Consider the following 19665-nt stretch of genomic DNA (forward strand, 5'->3'; position numbering starts at 1 on the left):
TCTAGAGTTGGCTCAAATACTTTCTTTTTTTTTTGGCTGAGTTGGGTCTTCATTGCTGCACGCGGGCTTTCTCTAGTTGCGGCGAGCAGGGGCTACTCTTCGTTGTGGTGCTCGGGCTTCTCACTGCGGTGGCTTCTTTATTGTGCAGCACGGGATATAGGCATGCGGGCTCAGTAGTTGTGGCACACAGGTCCTAGATTGCGGGAGGTTCAGTGGTTGTGGCGCATGGGCTTAGTTGCTCGGCGGCATGTGGGATCTTCCTGGACCAGGGATCGAGCCTATGTCCCCTGCATTGGCAGGAGGATTCTTAACCACTGCACCACCAGGGAAGTCCCTCAAATACTTTCTAAATGTATGACCTTGAACATGTTACTAAACCTTTCTGAGCTTCAGTTTCCTTATCTATAAAATGGGGATAATTAATAGTACATATTTTCATAAGGGCCTGGTGATGATTAAATGAGATAATATATGTAAAGTACTTAGCCTGGTGCCAGATCATAGTAAGTGTTCAATAAACTCTTCCCACTATTAGTATATCATAGTATACTGAAAAAAATATATACGTTAAATATATGCATAGAAACTGGAAGGAAATATTGTAAAATGTAAATATTGATATTGTATCTGAGTGATATGACTACAGATGATTTTTGTTTTCTTCTTTATACTTTTATGTGTTTTCTATATTTTCTACAATGGCAATATTTTACCTTATAAAATAAGACAAATGTTATTTGAAACAATTATTAATGTTCTTTAAAACATGTTAAATATTTTCTAATTTGATATTTTTAAACAAGTCAAATGTTACAAGTTTTTAATTAGCAAAGTTAGAATTAGATTCTATTATAGCTTAAATTGTGATATTATTCTAAACAATATGCTTTTATGTATCCTAAGTCTATTTTACAACTTAAGAAATACCAGAAGTTAATGAAGAACACTGAACTTCCCTTAGAAAATATATATATCAAACATGTGCTTAGATAGAAAGCCCTGTTTTAAGTGAACCATTTTAGATTTAAATTTGCTGAAATTATAGTGTGTATGTATCACCATAGCAGCAGAAGCTGACTTAGCAAAATAAAATAAAACAAGATAAAATAAAATGAAACCAATGTTGTAAACACTGTACATGAAGAGTCAGGAGAAAAAAATATTGCTAGTCCCTTGGGCTGATGATATAACTACACCAGTGCCTATACTGAGGAATCACATGCTAACTATTCAAAACTGAAGCATGGACTCAAAGGTAACAAGACACAGCCTCAGAAAATGTGGAATACCTAAACTATCCATGAATCTGAAGTCATCACACTTCCTGATTTCTTTTTTTTCTTTTTAATTTTTAGCTGTGATGTGCAGCTTGCAGGATATTAGTTCCTCAACCAGGGATTGAACCCAGGCCCACGGCAGTGAAAGCACCGAGTCCTTACCACTGGACCACCAGGCAATTCCCACACACTTCCTGGTTTCAAACTATATTTTAAAGTTATAGTAATCAAAACAGTATGGTATTAGCATAAAAACAGATACATAGATCAATGGAGCAGAATGCAAAAGAATGAAACTGGACCACTATCTTACCGCATACACAAAACTCAGCTCAAGATGGATTAAGACTTGAATGTAAGGCCAGAAACCATAAAACTCCTAGAAGAGAATATAGGCAGTGAGCAGTGAGCTCCTTGATATCAGTCTTGACAATGATTTTTTTTCTTTGGATTTGACACCAAAAGCAAAGGCAACAAAAACTAAAACAAATAAGTGGGACTACATCAAACTAAAAAGCTCTGCACAGCAAAGAAAACCATCAACAGAATGAAAAGGCAACCTTCAGAATAGGAGAAAATATTTCAAATCATACATCTGATAAGGGGTTAATATCCAAAATATATAAAGAACTCATACATCTCCTGGACAAAAAGCATATAATTTGATTAAAAAATAGGCAGAAGAACTGAATAGATTTTTTCCGAAGAGGACATATATATAGCCAACAGGTATACGAAAACGTACTTAACATCACTAATCATCAGGGAAATGCAAATCAAAACAGCACTGAGTTATCACCTCCCATCTGTTAGAATGGCTATCATCAAAAAGACAAGCAATAAGGGTGGTGAGGATGTAGAGAAAAGGGAACCCTCATACATTGTTGGTGGGAATGTCAATTCGTGTAGCCACTTTGGAAAACAGTATGGAGGTTCCACCAAAAATTAAAAATAGAACTATTGTATGATCCAGCAATCCCACTTCTGGGTGTAATTCAGAGGAAGTGAAAACAGCATATCAAAGAGATATCTGAACTCCATGTTCATTGCAGCATTATTCACAATAGCCAAGAAAGGGAAACAATCTTCAGCATAATTCACAATAGTCAAGAAAGGGAAACAATTCTAAGTGTCCATCAATGGGTGAGTGGATAAAGAAGATGTGATATGTATATATACAATGGAATATTATTCAGCCCTATTAAAGAAGGAAATCCTGCCATATGCACCAGCATGGATGAAACTTGAGGGTATTAAGCTAAGTCAAATAAACCAGACAGAGAAAGACAAATACTGCATGATATTACTTATATGTGGAAGCTAAAATAAAAAGTCAAACTCATAGAAATAAAGAGAAGAAAGGTGCTTGCCAGGGGCTTGGGTGGGGATGGGGGGTGGAATAAGGAGAGGTTAGTAAAATGAGTAAGGTATGAGGATCTAATATAAAACATGGTGACGATACTTGATAACACTGTATTGTATAACTGAAATTGCTAAGAGAGTAGAACTTAAATGTTCTTACAAAAAAAAAGAAAAGATAAATATGTGAGGTGGTGGATGTGTTAATTAGCTAGATGGGGGAAATCCTTTCACAATATATGTGTACTTCCAATCACCACAATGTACACTTTAGGTTAAAAAAAAAAAACCTAAATATGAATTTTATAATTCATTGACTTTTCCCATTATTAAATGATACAGGAAACTGCCTTAAAGATTTATACACTTTTTAAAAAATGACTACTATATGTTATTTTTCAAAAGGGCAAATGTTATAGGAAATGAGTACAAAAAAATAAGAAACAGAAAGTGGAGGTGGTTTGCAATGGTTTTAATTTTGCTGCTTGCTTTCACACAGACAGAAACACCTGCAGAGAGCTTCAGATACTATGCATGTGCTGATGATTCCCAAATTTACCACTCCTGAAAAATTCTTCTCTTCTCTTTATCCCGCACCTCCTCTTGCTTGTTCTTCAACTCCCAGCCTGAATGTCAATTTCCAGAGCTCCTTTTCCTGACCAAGACTAGGCCAATTTCCTCCAAGAGAGGAGCTTTTAATCCTTATGACTTTCACCCACAGTAAGAAATATATTTCATATACTGATCTGGTGCACATACAGGGAAATATTCATTCCTGAATATCTCTATGTGCCAGTTACTATAAAGCACAAGAGATACAAAGTGAATAAGACTGTTAAAAACTCTTGTCCTGACAGAGCTTACATTCTGGTGTTCCTGCTTCTGCCTTTACCTCCCTTAAAACTATTTTGAATCTAGCAGCCAGAGTGATCCTATTAAAACATAAGTCAGATCATGTTACTCTGTTGCTCAACATCATCCAATGGCTTCCCATCTCACACAGAGTCAAAACCAAAGGCCTTACATGCTCCAGAAACCCCACTTGCCCTTTTCCCTCATAGCCTGCTATGTCTCCCATTCACTCCCCTTTACTCACTTTGGCCTTGCTTTTCTTCAAACTCAGACAGGCCAGGTACGATCAGTGCCTTTGCACTGGCTATTACTTCTGCCTGGAATGTTCCTCCTCCAAATATCCATATGACTTACTCCCCCAGTTCTTTGAGGTCTTTACCCAAAAGGCACCTTCCCATGGAAGTCTTCCTTGGCTACTGTTCCTAAAATTTCAACCCATACCCCTGACATTTTATATACTCCTCCTTGCCTTTTGTTTTTCAGTTTCATCACCTTCTAATATATTCTATACCTTACTAATTTATCTTATTATCTATATCTTTCTCCTAGAAAGCACACTCCCTATGGTCCTGGATTTTTGTCTGTTTATTCACTGACTATATAAACTGAAATTTAAAAATTCACAAAATAATACTTACCTTACTAAGTGTGATTTACTCTGATATTTTCTGTTATTCCTTTTATTAAAAATACTGGTCTTAAGCCACTAGATCGGTGAGTGGACCATGATCCACAGTTTATATTATACTGCCTTCACGTATGGTCTCACAGTGTCATGTGTTTTTGTTTCGTAGCCTATCTCCTCTCTGTCTCTCTCTGTCTCTCTCTCTCTCTCTGACGACTAGTCCCTGCCATAATGTGAGTCCCACGAGGGTCAGGGCTGTCTTACTCAGTACTATATTTCTAGCACCTAGCATAGTACTGTAACAACTCCAAGTCAGGTGAAAGCAGAAAGGGACCAGAAACCGTAAGCAGAAATTAGCCACCAGGCAGATAATGAGCAGAAGCAAAGAGGGAGGTAGAAACTATGACCCATGAGAGAGAGACAGAGCTGTTTTAAGCCCATTAGTATCTTTTTCGCCAACTTCTTTACCTCTTTCTTAATTAGGGTGAGATTTTTATCTTTTAAAAATAATGCTGCATAAATAACAGACAAATGAAACATCTTGATCAGTCAGAGCAAACAATTGAAACACTTTAATAAAATAAATACCGGTCACTGCCAGGCGCCCGGCGGCACGTTGGCTGGGCCTTCGGCGGGCTTTTCGGGGACAAAGATGGCTATGGCCAGCGATTTCTACCTGCGCTACTATGTAGGGCACAAGGGCAAGTTTGGACACGAGTTTCTGGAATTTGAGTTTCGGCCGGACGGAAAACTTAGATATGCTAACAACAGCAATTATAAAAATGATGTCATGATCAGAAAGGAGGCTTATGTACACAAGAGTGTAATGGAAGAACTGAAGAGAATTATTGATGACAGTGAAATTACAAAAGAAGATGATGCTTTGTGGCCTCCCCCTGACAGGGGTGGCCGGCAGGAGCTTGAAATTGTAATTGGAGATGAACACATTTCTTTTACCACATCAAAAACAGGTTCTCTTATTGATGTTAATCAGTCAAAGGATCCTGAAGGCCTTCGAGTATTTTACTATTTGGTACAGGACCTGAAATGTTTAGTTTTTAGTCTTATTGGATTACATTTCAAGATTAAACCAATCTAAATTGTGTGTTTTTTGAAACTTGTTTATATTTAATTAAGGGATGGGTGAGGGAGGGTTTGTCATTTATGATATTGGGGTTTTTATGAATGTGAAGCAAGCTTCTTTTGTATGCAAATTGAAAATAAGAAAATACATAAACAGGCTTAATGATTATCTTCACTTGGGTCCAAGTGGATTGGATAGTCCCCACACACATTAAATTCTGTAAATAAAAGCCACCTTTATTGAAGTTTTGCTCCAATAAAACATATCAAAGCCTGAAAATAATTAAATAAATAAATAAATACCAATAGTTTCTAAATTTCACATGGGTGTTAATGGATAAATGGAAGAATTACTTTAAAGCCTGGAGATGAGAACGGCAGGAGAGTATGTTTGCTTCAATCAGCCTCCCAGGTCCTTTTACCCCCCAGCCAACTTCCTGCTTTGCTCTGCTTCATGGCTGTGCCACCCAGGAAGAGCTCCTGGCTGACCCCTTGCCCAGAAGAAGGACAGATGTTCTAGATTGTATAAGGAAGATGCTTTCAAAGGTAAAGAGAACTTACAGGAGTAATCTCTCTCTGGGTGTCTTCTCTTTTTAGAGGTTTAGGTGAAACAGGCCTGATCCCCACCCAGGAAAATGTCTAAGTTAAGAATTCAGGCTTGCTCAAATTTACGTTCTCTGTCTTGCTCTTTTGCATTCTAGCACATTTCATTACTCCAGACTTCATTTTACACAAGAGTTTTGAAAGCTGAGGTTCAACTTTCACCAACTTTCACCATTTAGATGGTCCAGTTAAACTCACTAGATTCGATGTTGGAGAAAGGAGATAAAATCCCAGATTGAAATAGTGTTCTTATGGCTGTGTTGTTTTTGCTTTTACACACACACACACACACACACACACACACACGTACACACTTTTTTGTGGAGTGGTGTTTGTTTGGAGATACATACATACGAATTTCCTTGGCAGTGAAGATTTAACCATGAAGCTAACAAAGTTTAAGCTTCAGTGTTTCTCATTTTCATGGGCCCCTTCTAAGAAATGAATCTAATTTTGTCTATTTTTTTTAAAAGGGCCTCCAGAAATGGATAATTTTCATGCCCTATTAAAATCTGGATCTGCCTGTGCCTTTAGGAACGTTACTGGTAGTATAGGCTAATTAAGGGTAGAGCTGTGTGTTTTAGGAACTCAGGTCTGCTCAGTAGTCCTGGCTCTCATGAGCCCCGACAAGCTGTGTGGCAAGTTGAGGAGTTGCTGCTGTGACATTAAAAGAAAGGGAAAAATGGGACTTCCCTGGTGGTACAGTGGTTAAGACTCCACGCTCCCAAGGCAGTGGGCCCAGGTTTGATCCCTCATTAGGGAACTAGATCCCACATGCATGCCGCAACTAAGAGTTCACATGCCACAACTAAGGAGCCTGCCTGCTGCAACTAAGACCCGGCGCAACCAAATAAATAAATAAATATTAAAAAAATTTTTTTTAATTTAAAAAAAAAAATAAAAGAAAGGGGAAAAAATATGGAGCAATTTTTGGTTTCTTCTTAGCCACTGAGGTGGGTAAATCAGGGTTCATAGGAAAGTACAAACAGAGATGAGAGACCATAGCTTAGCAAGTGAGTATAGAAAGAAGTGCCAATAGCACAAGTAAATTCTGAATAAAAAATATATAATACTTTATAATCTTTATTTGCCTTCTGATTAAAACAGATCTTTAGTTAATCTTGGTTTGAAATGTGCAAGATAAACTGGAATTCTGGACAGAGAGGTATGAGATAAAACTGAATATCCACGTAGTTTTCAAGATCATTGTTATAAAAGATAACATGAGAAACATTTTTAAAAAGTGGTGAAGGCATGACACCTGCCTTGAAACAAATGAATAGAAACTATATGTGTCATTTTCAGGTTGAAGATTTTAAGAGTGAGTGTATAATTTATCATGCTCTCTTTTCTCTTATTCAGCCACCGGTGATGTCTAGATGGTGGAGGTTATGTTAAGCTGTGTATCTGAAAGAGGAAAATATGGAACAGAGCTGTAATTAAATTATAATAACCACATGTCACACAAACAATAAGTGAACCTGGGGTTGTTTATTACAGCAATATATCCTAACCTGTTCTAACTAAATTTTGAATGTTTAAAAGAAAAGGTCTATTTCCTTTAAACCACTTCAAATTATTTCTAACTGATGTATGTATGATGTGGTTAAAAAAAGGTAGACATATTCCTCCATTCACTATCTGAAAATATTGAAAATCAGAAAAGAAACCCGGGTAGGATACAATATGTTTGCTTTAATCTTCAGCCTTCTATTCCATCACTATAGGTAAATTGAACAAATTATTTTACTCTGTCCCTTTCTTTGTAAAAGAAAAGATGTCTACCAAAAAAAAAAAAAAAGTAAAGGTGATTCTGGAGAGAGGAGGAAAATATCTTTCATACCTCCTTCCCTATTAACCATGAGACAAAGGAAATATCCCCAAAGGATATGGGGCCTACACAGGAGAATTGATGGAGAGAGAGTACCATTCTAATAGGCCCTCAGGAATCAAATAGGATTGTCACCTCAAATCCACTATATTTAACTGCTCCATAGGGTAGAAAATTGATTGGGATGAATTTTTGACTCAGAGAGAATCAGACCTAAAAGGACTCTTAGAAAAAGAAACTTTAATCCTCTTTGTTGTATAAATATTTTCTTTAAAAGATCATTTGCCTAAAGTCACAGAACTAAGACTGAACCCCAGCACTTGTAATTCTCAGACCAATGCACTTTGTCGGACATCTTATTGCCTCTCCATTTCAGAAAATCAAAATCCATGTGCGTTAATTCTACTTGCCTGAAGCTTTTTACTTCCAAATTAGAAATCAGTTTCTTTTGCCTGAGGAAAAACAATCTCTTACTTCTTTTAGGAGCATTAAATGTGGCTGGTTGATGCTTTCATGTGACATTTGATTTAGTTATAATAAAAGTATAAAAAGAAATACTAATTATTACTATAATTAAAATTGCCAAAAATTCCACAAGAAAGATGAAGTATTTTAAAATCTTCAGCATCTATATAACATGTTTTACTTTTTAGATGTTTATGGTGTTTATATAACACATACAACTTATCTGGTCAGGCAAATGCAGGCTATCATACAGTTTTTCTAGTCATTCTAAAATATAACCTACTTTTTAAAAATTACTTTTGGGGGAATTCCCTAAAATAATATCCATGATATCATAAGCTTGAGGTGATATTTATATTTTTATATATTCAAATATTTAAAAAATATTAATCTGTGTACTACCTAAAATCACCTCATTGTGGGAAACACTGGTATAGTTCATGGAAAGAGCACTGAATTTGGAACAAAAAAAAACAGGGCTTCAAAATTCAGTTCTGATTTTTTTTCTGTTAAATTTCTTTACCACTCTGAGCCTCTCTCCTAATATGTAAAATGAAAGAAGATACCCATTCTGCTTTCCTTCTTGGGTTATTGTGAAGTTTAAATTGCGTAATGGCCGTAACACTTTGAACTGTGAAAAATGTAGAAGATAAGAAGAATTTTATATAGGAAAATATATAATAAATATAAAACAGTAATACATAGGACAATAATAAAGTCAACTAGTTTTATGCTTACTGTATTTAAATAGTTACTTTTTAATCTGCAAGACTATACCTTTCTTTATGAAAGCAAAAATTGGGGTATAATATAGGGTTGCTATCTAACCCATCAACAAAAAAACTGAGGGGGGGCTTCCCTGGTGGTGCAGTGGTTAAGAATCTGCCTGCCAATGCAGGGGACACGGGTTCGAGCCCTGGTCTGGGAAGATCCCACATGCCGCGGAGCAACTAGGCCCGTGAGCCACAATTACTGAGCCTGCGCGTCTGGAGCCTGTGCTCCGCAACAAGAGAGGCCGCGATAGTGAGAGGCCCGCGCACCGCGATGAAGAGTGGCCCCCGCTCACCGCAACTAGAGAAAGCCCTCGCACAGAAACGAAGACCCAACACAGCCATAAATAAATAAAATTTTAAAAAAAACAAAAAAAAACTAAGGGGGTGGGAAATCCTTGCCTTTTTCAGGAACAGAACCATTCTGTTCATTAGTTTGGTTTTAGCCACTGCAATCCCATAGGCTCTGAGGGCCATCTGAAGGGAACAGCCCAGAAGAAGGCAGAGCAGTGTGTGACTCTAACAATGCACATATATTGACATGAGTGATCACTGCAGAGCCAATATAAGCCATGTTTTTTTTAATCCGTCAGTAAAACTTAAAGAGTGGATTCTTACACTCTCTTGCTATGAGGAGTCAGCAGAAGAACTGCTCTCAGGCTTCATTCAGGGTCACCTAGAGACACAGCAGCCTCTAGGAGTCACTGATATCTGAACATTGAACATCAAAGGGACCTTTACAGGCCACATTCAGCCTTCTGAAGTCATGTTAGGTATCCTTGAGAAAATAGAACATATCTAGGCTAGCATGTGTCATAAGGCTTCATATTTATCTCTGGCGTGCCTTAGCCTGAATACTAAGGTTCAAACAAATGTGTCAGCACTATGCTATATACTTTTGCTTGTGTTAATACTTTTAATATCTATTAATCTTGCCATTTGTGAGAACTCTAATGTTAACTAATGTTATCTAACATGCCTTAAAGCCTAACAAATGTTCGGATTTACCCACATGGTTATAAACAAATTATTCAGCTTCCTTAGGTAAAATTCCAATTATCTGTGATGGTTGGACATACGACTGTTTTATATATGACATTTAAACTGTTAATTTTTTTAAAAAATTAGAATATAATAAACAGTATTAAACTTATACTTAATACATTTAAATCTTTTTATCTTAATCATCACTATAAATTCTATTATAATTGTAATGCTGTATTATGGCTATAAAATTATAGAAAACAAAATTGAATTCATATTAATCTCATGATTATTTCTTGCAATCTTAAATGCAGAAAAAATAGTTATTTGGATTCTCTGACAGTTTGGCTGAGAGATAAATAAGAATTTATTATAATTGTCAATTCTCCTAATTAGCAAGAAATTAGAATATAATTTTTTTAAGTTGTCAGCTATGCCCAGATAGGACCAGATCATCTCGTAGTGCCAGAAAGTAAGGAAATGCTAAAACAAACAAACAAAAAACAACGGTGTAGTGTATCAAAGCAGCAACGGAGCCAACTGAAAGAACTCCCAATGGCAAAAAGCTGGAACAATTTGAGCCACAAAATAAAGTAGCGTGGGATTATAAACCAACATATAAAGTAAAAATCCATGAGTACGTACTAATATAAAAAATGATTGAATAAATAAATAAATGGGGGAGAAGAGGCTAATCTCCCATGCAAAAGAATTAAGAAATAATTTATGTAGATACTCTACCCTGAAGGATAGAGACCATAACTCCTGACTTACAGAGTTAAGGAAACTCCGTAAGTGTTGTCTGTACATAGTGTCTTCCTTCCATAGAGTACAGTATGGGAAGGTGGGAAAAAGAATGAGAAACACTACATCAGCCAGTCAATATCAACAGTGATAAATCAAGTAGACATATGTAGCCTTAACATGATATGATGAAAATGGCACTTCACCTCTGTGGTATTCTCCCAAAAACGCATAGTCCCAGTCTAATAATGAAGTAAAAATCAGACAAATCCCAATAGAGAAACATCTTACAAACTACTTGACTAGTAGTCCTCAAAACTTTCAAAGTCATCAAAAATTAGGAAATGTCTGAGAAAGTGTCACAGCCAAGAGGAGCCTAAGGACATAATGACTAAATGTAATGTGGTATCTTAATGGGATCTGCGACAGAAGCAGGGCATTGGGTGAAACTAAGAAATCTGAGTAAACCACGAACTTTAGTTAATAATAATGTATCAATATCAGTTCATTAATTTTAGCAAGTGTACCATAATAATGTAAAATGTTGAAAATAGGGGAAACTAGGTACGAGATATATGGTAACCCTCTAAACTATCTTCTCAATTTTTCTGTAAATCTAAAACTGTTCTAAAAAATGAAGCCTATTGTAAAAAGAAAAGTTTTCAGTTATTCTAATAAAAGCGTATCATTTATATATTACATCGTACTTTCTGTTTAATGGTAAGAGTATTAGGAGAATGACATTTTTTAATCTTAAAAAAATTATGCTGCAGATAGGTTTAATTCTACTTAACCAAAGTGTAATAAGCAACTGATTTAATTAATTTAATTTATGGTAGGCTCTGAATATTGTGTGGATTTTTTAACTTAATTAGGAAAACTTTTACATTAAATCCAGTATTGAATGTTTGTTTCTTTCAATTTATTTTATTTAACCTAATGACAGAAGCATAGAGAAGCTATAAAACTTCTAATGAGATATTTCATTTGGAGGGGAGGTGGGGTTTTTTTTTCCCCACATAAATAAGTTATCCCAGAATTGATCTCCAACAAAACTAAAACCTCTGTTTCAAGTTTTATAAAACTATATTTAAAAATAAGACTCTCTAACATTGTAATTTGCCACCACATTTTATATGTGCATTCAAGCATTTCACAGCACCTTATGGTACATTTATAGTGACATTTCCTAAATGAGAGAAGCAGATGAGTCAAATGACTTATACCAGACTTCATGAGTCAGAGGTGGAACTGTTCCATTGAGTCATTAACTGTCAGTCCTAAAGTAATTTTCAGGATAATTATTTAAACATCAACCATCTGAAATCAAAGTAAGGAAATAAAATAAAAGCCATTTTCCTAAGAGTTTTCAACAGTAGGTTGTATGAGAACAAATTTGGGGGATTCAAATATCTAAAGATACCACTAAACTGAAATACAAAGACAGTGTTCCCACTTTTTAAAAAAATGTATGCTAATATCTGTTGCATTTATGCTAACGTTAGGGACAAATAGCTTAAGCCACTTGGAGCTTAAATCCTACTCTAAGACACTTTTTTTCTATTATTGTGCCTATATAGGAAGTACCTTAGACAAGTCAATAGCTGTCTATTAATTCTGTCATTACTCTCTCAGTATCCTAGCTTCTGAGACAACCACCTTATAAGTAATGTAACAAACAATGTTGTATCAGAAAACATAATTCTGAAAGTTTTGAATGCCATGAACCAAGAGTACCTGACCGCAGAGTTTTCACTGCTCCTTCCTTTAGTGATGAAGATTCTTATGAGCATATATGCCAGAAATAAAACATCCATGTTTTGTATACAATTCTGAATTCTTATTAAAATTAGTTCTCACTTAGACCTCAAAATATTCTGGGCCCAAGTAAGCTTCTTTTCAACCTACTGTGTGCAAGCCTGTGCGTGTAAGAAACTGTATTTCAGGTAAAATCCATTTAAAGCCATACGGTTTTTTAAATGAGTATTAAGCAGAAAAATACTCAACCTGAAGCACACTGGGAAAAACTATATTAACACAGATGATCCAGTAATTCTGGAACTGCTTGACATTGTCACAGGAGTCTCTAACCTTGTTGGTGGAAGCCTTGAGGGCAACGAGAATTGTTGACTCTAATCAAATTCCTGGTTGCCTAGTTACAGTACTTGATGATGAAAAAATAAAAACACTATTCCTATCAGTTAGTACATGTTCTGTTAGTATAAATTTACGGTGACATAACTAATAAAATGCTGGGACCTTACCCAAAGTGTGTATATAGTTTTGTATAATATAAGGCCTTGTTGAATCCTAGGGAAGTAGGAATAACACCAAGAAATACCCCAAAGCCCCCATTAGAAAGTCATCTTATCATGAACTCATAGGATGTACGCTGAGGAGAATACTTTGTCTTATGTCTTTATTATAACACTCTTCCCAGGGCCCCAAATTGAGGACTCCTTTATGGGTGGGACCACGCACCTTCCCTCACGATCACCTCATAAATAATTTCCTCTAGTGGAGTCCAACACAGACTTGTGTCATCAAGGAAAGTCCAATTTCACTAAATATCTGTTTAACTCAAGTTTCTGTTTAATGAACCAATTCCCATATCCAAGCAAATGACCCATTAATAGTAAAGCAGGGGATATAGTTCAATAAATTGCATTGAATGGAAAGCTCCATATAGAAATGTTGTTCCCAAACATGGGTATATCCAACCTGACTATTTTAGAATTAATTCTTTATGCTGTAACTGTTTTTACATGTTGGAACTTTGATGTTCTACAGAAGAGAGGAGAAGGACAGGGAAGAGAGGCAAACATGGAGAGACCCACTGGGGCAGCTCTAAAAAAGTGCAAAACTCAAATGCTGGCAGGATAGAGGAGGTAGGCTAAGGACAAATTTACTGCTAAAAACACGCAGAAAGAGGTAGAAATAAAACAGGGGCACTTCAGTATTGGATTTGAAGCCTAACTTGACATTCTCCCACATGATGAGATTCAATAACAACAACAACAAAGAATTCTCTAATATAAAAGTTATCCACATAACTGACAGACAAACCCAAGAAAAGACACTAGTTTACTATTTGTTTTAAAGATCCATCTAGACTCTGTTAACACTTGGTTTTCTTTAAAACATTCTTTAAATTAACCCCAGCAATTGTGACATTCTACCAAGTTCAGCAAGTGGCAGTTCAATTAAACTGAATGTTTTCATTTTGTGAATCAATTTATAGCAAATGGCCAGCAGGGAGAAACGACTGCTTGATGTTTAGAGGCTGAGCTGAACAGGTGCTTAGGTTAAATGAGATGTGTCAAAAATCAGTATGAGAATATGTCTGGAAGAGTACCCAAAACACAGTGGTTACCTCCAGGAACTGGGCGGCTGGGAGATGAGGGCAGGAGAGAGACATCTCACTATATACCCTTTTGTATCTTTTAAATTTTAAATCATGTGACTGTACTATCTATTCAAAGAAGGAAATACAATACTTTAAAAGTTAAATTAATGTGTTTCCCTTAAAATATTAAGAAGACCAATGACAACATAATCTCTTAGGAAAACTGTATTCTTGAAACAGTAAAATATGCAGCAAATGCCATTCTATCCCTCAGGTTAATGAGCTGTGCTATCTTGCAATCATAAAGAATGCACTCAATCAAGTGTCTTCTGGTGTCAAAGAGCAGTACTCCTAAAAGCCATTTAAACAATTGTATGTGTCGTGTTACATTATTTAATATACCTTTAGGGCAAAAAATAAATGTGATTCCAAACTAATATTATTAGCCCCTACAGATAAAAGAGAAAGTTAGAGTATAGAGGGAAAGCAATGTTAGGTTTCTTTTTCTTTTTTCGTCTCGGAAGCTTTTACTGATCCCAGGGCTGACAGAAACATAAATCAAACTTTGAAGAAGGAGGATGGACAAGACCATAAATGATAGACCTATGAATTATTCAGTGTAGATTATTTTAAATCCTATAATAAAAATATTTCTAATTAACTATATTATTACTGCTGATGGGTATTAAAATTACTGAATCCATTCATGACAACAAAGAAAAGCTCTTGGAATTACTTCTCTTTAAGGCTAGAATCATCAAGAAATTGGAGAGAGACAGAAAAGAGTATCCAACAGAATGTTATACAGAAGATGGGAGAGCATAATGACAATAGTGTTTTCCTAGACCCACTTCTCTGACTCTAGCTCTATACTTGTACCCCTTCCTTCCTTCCCTCCCTCTTTCCCCCCTTCCCTAATTTCCTCCTTCCTCCCAACAAGACATTATCCCAGGCAACAGGAATTCTAAGAAGTATCTCTTCGATTTGTACACAAACAATCAAAAAAAAATCACATATAGCCAATAAATGACAAATGCCGTAAACAGAGCTATGAACATACAGGAAGGCGCAGATTCTGGTGTATTCTGACCTGGCCACATTCTAGCGCCATGAGTCCCAGTGTTGCCACAACAACATTTTTGCAAATGAAGATAAAGTTTGGATTAAGAGCTGTGATAAGGGAAAGCGAATTTAATAAACCTACTGAAAGTATATGAATAGGTACACTCAATTCTGCTTCCTCTTGGCAATTATAGGCAAATATATTTTTGCTGAAAGTTTTTGTTAATTTATTATTACAATTTTTTAAAAAGTGTTTATTTAAATGATCAATGGCAGTGCTTTGAATATTTGAGAGCAACTCATAATGTAAAACTACTATTTTGCATTGGAATGCATTTGAGGAAGAGTGGAGGTAAAGGTTTACCTTTCTCGTGACGTTCTGCTTGAGCTAATGTTAAAATTAATTTTAGTCTGTTAGGACAGTAATGAGCTTTAAGCAGAGTAAACTAGATGAGGGAAAATGGTAACTAAAATTTTGCCAGAGTTAGTCCACAGAGAAGGTAATCCAAACTTCAATATACATGCAAGGCATTTAAATCCCAGGAAATACTGTCTGATTCTTTTCCTATTACTCTTTAAAAATGTTTCTCCAAACTCTTCATACATGCTTTTCAGCTAATGCCAACTGGCTATGGCTTCTTTTAGCTGCTTCTAACAGATTCAGTTCAAGACTAGATTAGATACTGCAAGGCTTAGTGATGGCATAAACAATCCCCCTCAGCTAAACTGACCTGAAATAGTAAGGTAAAAAAAGCAAAACAGACTGAGATGCGAGGTTCATAGAGGAAAGGAAAACATTCAGTGTACTCAGAGGGCATTCATTTAACAGTATTTATATACGTGTCTACCCTGGCCCAGACATAGGATTGTTCTCAAATTGTTTCTATATGTCTAAATCTACAGTGAGAAGCCCCACTTCTGAACACATTTAAATTTGTGATAATCATGGTTAAAACTAGGAATATCAGAAGGGGCTTATATGCATTGTTATTTTACTTAAAACAGCAATAACCACCACGAACATTTATTATAAATCACATATTAAGTATTTACTGTTTGTCAAAACTATGCTGATCACTGTACTTTCATTTTCTCATCTAAACCTCAGAACAACTCTGAAGAAGGTACTATTTTTAACCATTTTACAGATGGGAAAATCAAGGTAACTGACACCCAGTAAGTGTCATGACTGACTTAAAAGCCCACACACATCCTCTGTGCTATATTCACTTGGAATTTTAGCAATGAGGAGAAAAGAACTGGTGTTATTTATGTCACTACGAAGTGATTCACATCAGTATCTTGATGGCAACTGCTCATATAAATGATTTCAATTTAAGCCAACTTCATCCTCTAATTTTACCTTTAGGTGAACAACATTCCAGTTAGGCATACAGTTTTGGCTGTAAAACTAATTTGCCAATGTTAATAGAGCCTTTAGTATGGTCCAGGTGCTGGTCTGAGGTGGGTGTTATTTTTGTCAACCCTACTAAAGCCCTAAGGGGTTTAGTTTATACTGCTAGTGAGCATGAGAGCTGGGATTCAAACACAGGCAGTGTGACTCAAAGGCTCTATGTCACTGCTCTATACAGCCCTTCAATTAAAACAGACTAATGAGCCAATAATGATAATGAATCTTGTGCCTTGAGATGTGAGGGTCAGAGCAGAGTGCCTTAGGGGGCCCAGGAGTTCCATCATTTTACAGCATAACATTTCCTCCTTTGGAGCTAAATATTATGTCAGAATTAGGCATCAGAGAGGAGAGGAATGGCCATAGCTATTCAAGTGGCCTAGGGGCCCACAGTATCAGCTCCCACTTAGTGCCACCCACTTCCTAAAAGAGTAGCTGGTAAGGTTCACTGAGGGCTTGTTATTTACAGTTTGGGAATAAACATGAAAATCTTCAGAAAAGATAAATTTCTGATTGCCTGTCATTTACAGAATATCTGCTCCTCCTGTCTTACTGAGTCCATAACCTTAGGTAGGTTCAATGCTCTATGCTTGCTCATCTTTGAAATGTCTTATTAATGCCTGAGTGGAAGGCACACTACTAATACCAAATATTAATTATACTTATCTTCAGGATTATAAACATAACTACAGATTTTAATGAGGTGGCATAAATTATTAACATTTATTTAGTGCTTCAACTTTTCCCAATCTTATTTAGAAGGCACAATTTGCAATGTCCTTTCCATGTCTTAGTTGCAGAAACAAAGTAACACTTTGGCAAAGTGACTTGCTTAAAGTTATGCAGCATACTGATAGTGGATATTCCTAGCCTGGATAGCTCTTTGACCAAAAGTTCTTATGCCACTGGTGATATAATAACAGTAGCAAAAATGTAACGAGCACTTAACATGTACCAGATGCTGTGCTGAGCACTCTAAGCACATAATCCAATTCTCACAACAACCCCATGAGGAGGTTATTATTGTTCCTATTTTACAGATGAGAAAATGGAGTCTCAGAGAGGTCAAATCATTTACCCAAGATTGCACGCTCATTAAGTGGCAAAGAATCAGGATCCAAACTCTAGTCTCTCTGACTCCTAAGACTTCCCTCTAAACCCTGCAGAATAAGAGTACATGTGTAAAATATTCCCCTTACCTAAAATTTTTTAAAAAGTGAGAGGATGGGAGAAAGGGTTGCACATCTGTGCCATGAACAAGGAAGTATGGTTATTAGCTTAACCCTCGAAACCTAAGGTTCAAAAAAAAGAAAAGAAAACAAAGATATGACATGTTCCTGTGTCTATCATTAGGTTTTACTCTGCTTATGTTCTAAATAAAAACCTACTGGGTTAAGGGCATTGAACTGTGGTTCAGCTGATTTAACTGTAATACTTCTCTCCATGTACAATGTCTACTAACAATGTTACATAGCAATAATAATTAGGAAACCATTAAGTGACAGCATGTAATGTTGGTTTTAGGTTGTAAAAGGATACTACAAAAATAGGAAATGATACTTGTGGGTACACGTATACAGATATATGCACATACACAGACACCCAAGTGTATATTTGTTATTCAGGTATAAGAATATTGGCCAAGTCTAAAAGTTGCTTTGTGCACATGAATATCAGAATATGACTGCTTTTCAAATTGAATAACATCTGGTTAAAAGTAGGTATATTTGCACAAATTTATGCTTATCCGGAATGAGGTTTCAAAAATCTGCAGCAACTAGATTGTGGTAGGAGAAGGTATATCAATAGAATTGAACATGTGGCATAATTCTTTTCTTAAAGCTAAGTTTTAGGGCAGTTAAAAATATAAGTAAGACTATTTATCAGGATCAAGATATATCTGTAATAGTAAAAACAGAAACTTTCAGGTAAAACACCCAATTTATTAATCAAGAATTATGCTTTTACCAAATTACTTCCTTTCCTTTAAATTGCTTTATTCGAGGCAGGGATCAGGGTACCCACATTTCCCATGATAAACTCATCTCTTATTTAGGTCAGCCAATTTTTCTAGCCACCCAAAATGCAAGTCCTTGTGTAACAGGGAAGAGCCAAATCTGACTACATGTTGGATCTGTTTCTCTTACTTTAACCTTCGCTTCCTGTTACTTTTGATCACTACAAGGATACTGTCTATACACCATGGCCTGCCTCAGGGAACCCTGCTCCTCTGCCTGAATGTTAAACCAGAGTGCCTTTGTTCAGGGAAACATCCTGACCCTGTCCACCTGTGGATGGCTGCAAGAAAGAAGAAATTAACACATCCCCTCACCCAGGCTGGCCATTCCAAGGGATATTTGCAAATCTTATGGCCTTTTTACTTTACTTCCTCATCTCCTGCCCTTCTCTGTTCTATAAAAGGAACTGGCATCCAAACCCCGATAAGATGGTTTTTCGGAGCCACTAGTCTACCACCTTCTTGGTCTGCCAGCTTTCCGAATAAAGTCGTACTCCTTGCCTCAACACCTCACCTCCACGCGGCCTGTCATGCCGCGAGCAGAGCAAGCTTGGACTCGGTAACAGAAGGAATGTAGCAGGATTTAAAGTATGTATTATAACAATGATCAGAAATATGTAACAGAAGATGTAATAGGATTTCACAGGAGGTAAGTTTATTTACGAAGAACTGTGGTGTGTTTTCAGTAAGAATCAAAGATTTTACAGTATGGAGAAACATCAGATTTAAAGGGGGTCCCCCTAACAAAGTGTCGATGTTTCTACTAGATTAGTTGCTGTGACTACTGTCGTTAGACAAAGCACAGTGGGAAGCTGATTATAAATCACAAAAGGCCCGTTCATGTTTAGGTTTCAAAAGAAGAGGTTTCCTTACCAAAGACTTAGTTCATAAAGCTGCTTTTAACAGACGCTATTCAAAGACGTCATTATTTCAGAAGAGTTGGGAATCCACTTTCTGAAAAAGTCAGTGCCATCTAGGATTCTTCATAATTGTCTTTGTTACTGGCCTGGCAAAGTTTTGAACAGCTATAGTCTGTCAGAAAGAAAGAGTTTATCTCCTCCGGATATATTATGTCCTAGCTAACGAACTTTGATAAAATTATAAATTCTTTTTTGGGAAACTTATGGCCTTTCTGAGCTAGAACAGTAAGTAGACAGAATCATTCTTAGTACTTAGATCATCTTTAGAACACAACAAAAGGTCATCCACATTTTGGTTACATGTAGAATCACTGAG

General features: G+C 36.3%; 1 protein-coding gene across 1 annotated transcript; it reads left to right on the top strand.

The window, feature by feature from the left end:
* Positions 1–4715: 4715 nt before the first annotated feature.
* On the top strand, positions 4716–5230 carry LOC118892953 (protein mago nashi homolog 2-like). The gene has a single exon (XM_036848041.1). It carries the CDS (start codon positions 4766–4768, stop codon positions 5210–5212), a length of 447 nt encoding a protein of 148 aa, XP_036703936.1. The 5' UTR covers positions 4716–4765; the 3' UTR covers positions 5213–5230.
* The last annotated feature ends 14435 nt before the right edge of the window (positions 5231–19665 follow it).

The sequence above is a fragment of the Balaenoptera musculus genome, chromosome 3, assembly GCF_009873245.2.
Source record: "Balaenoptera musculus isolate JJ_BM4_2016_0621 chromosome 3, mBalMus1.pri.v3, whole genome shotgun sequence".
Lineage (NCBI taxonomy): Eukaryota > Metazoa > Chordata > Mammalia > Artiodactyla > Balaenopteridae > Balaenoptera > Balaenoptera musculus.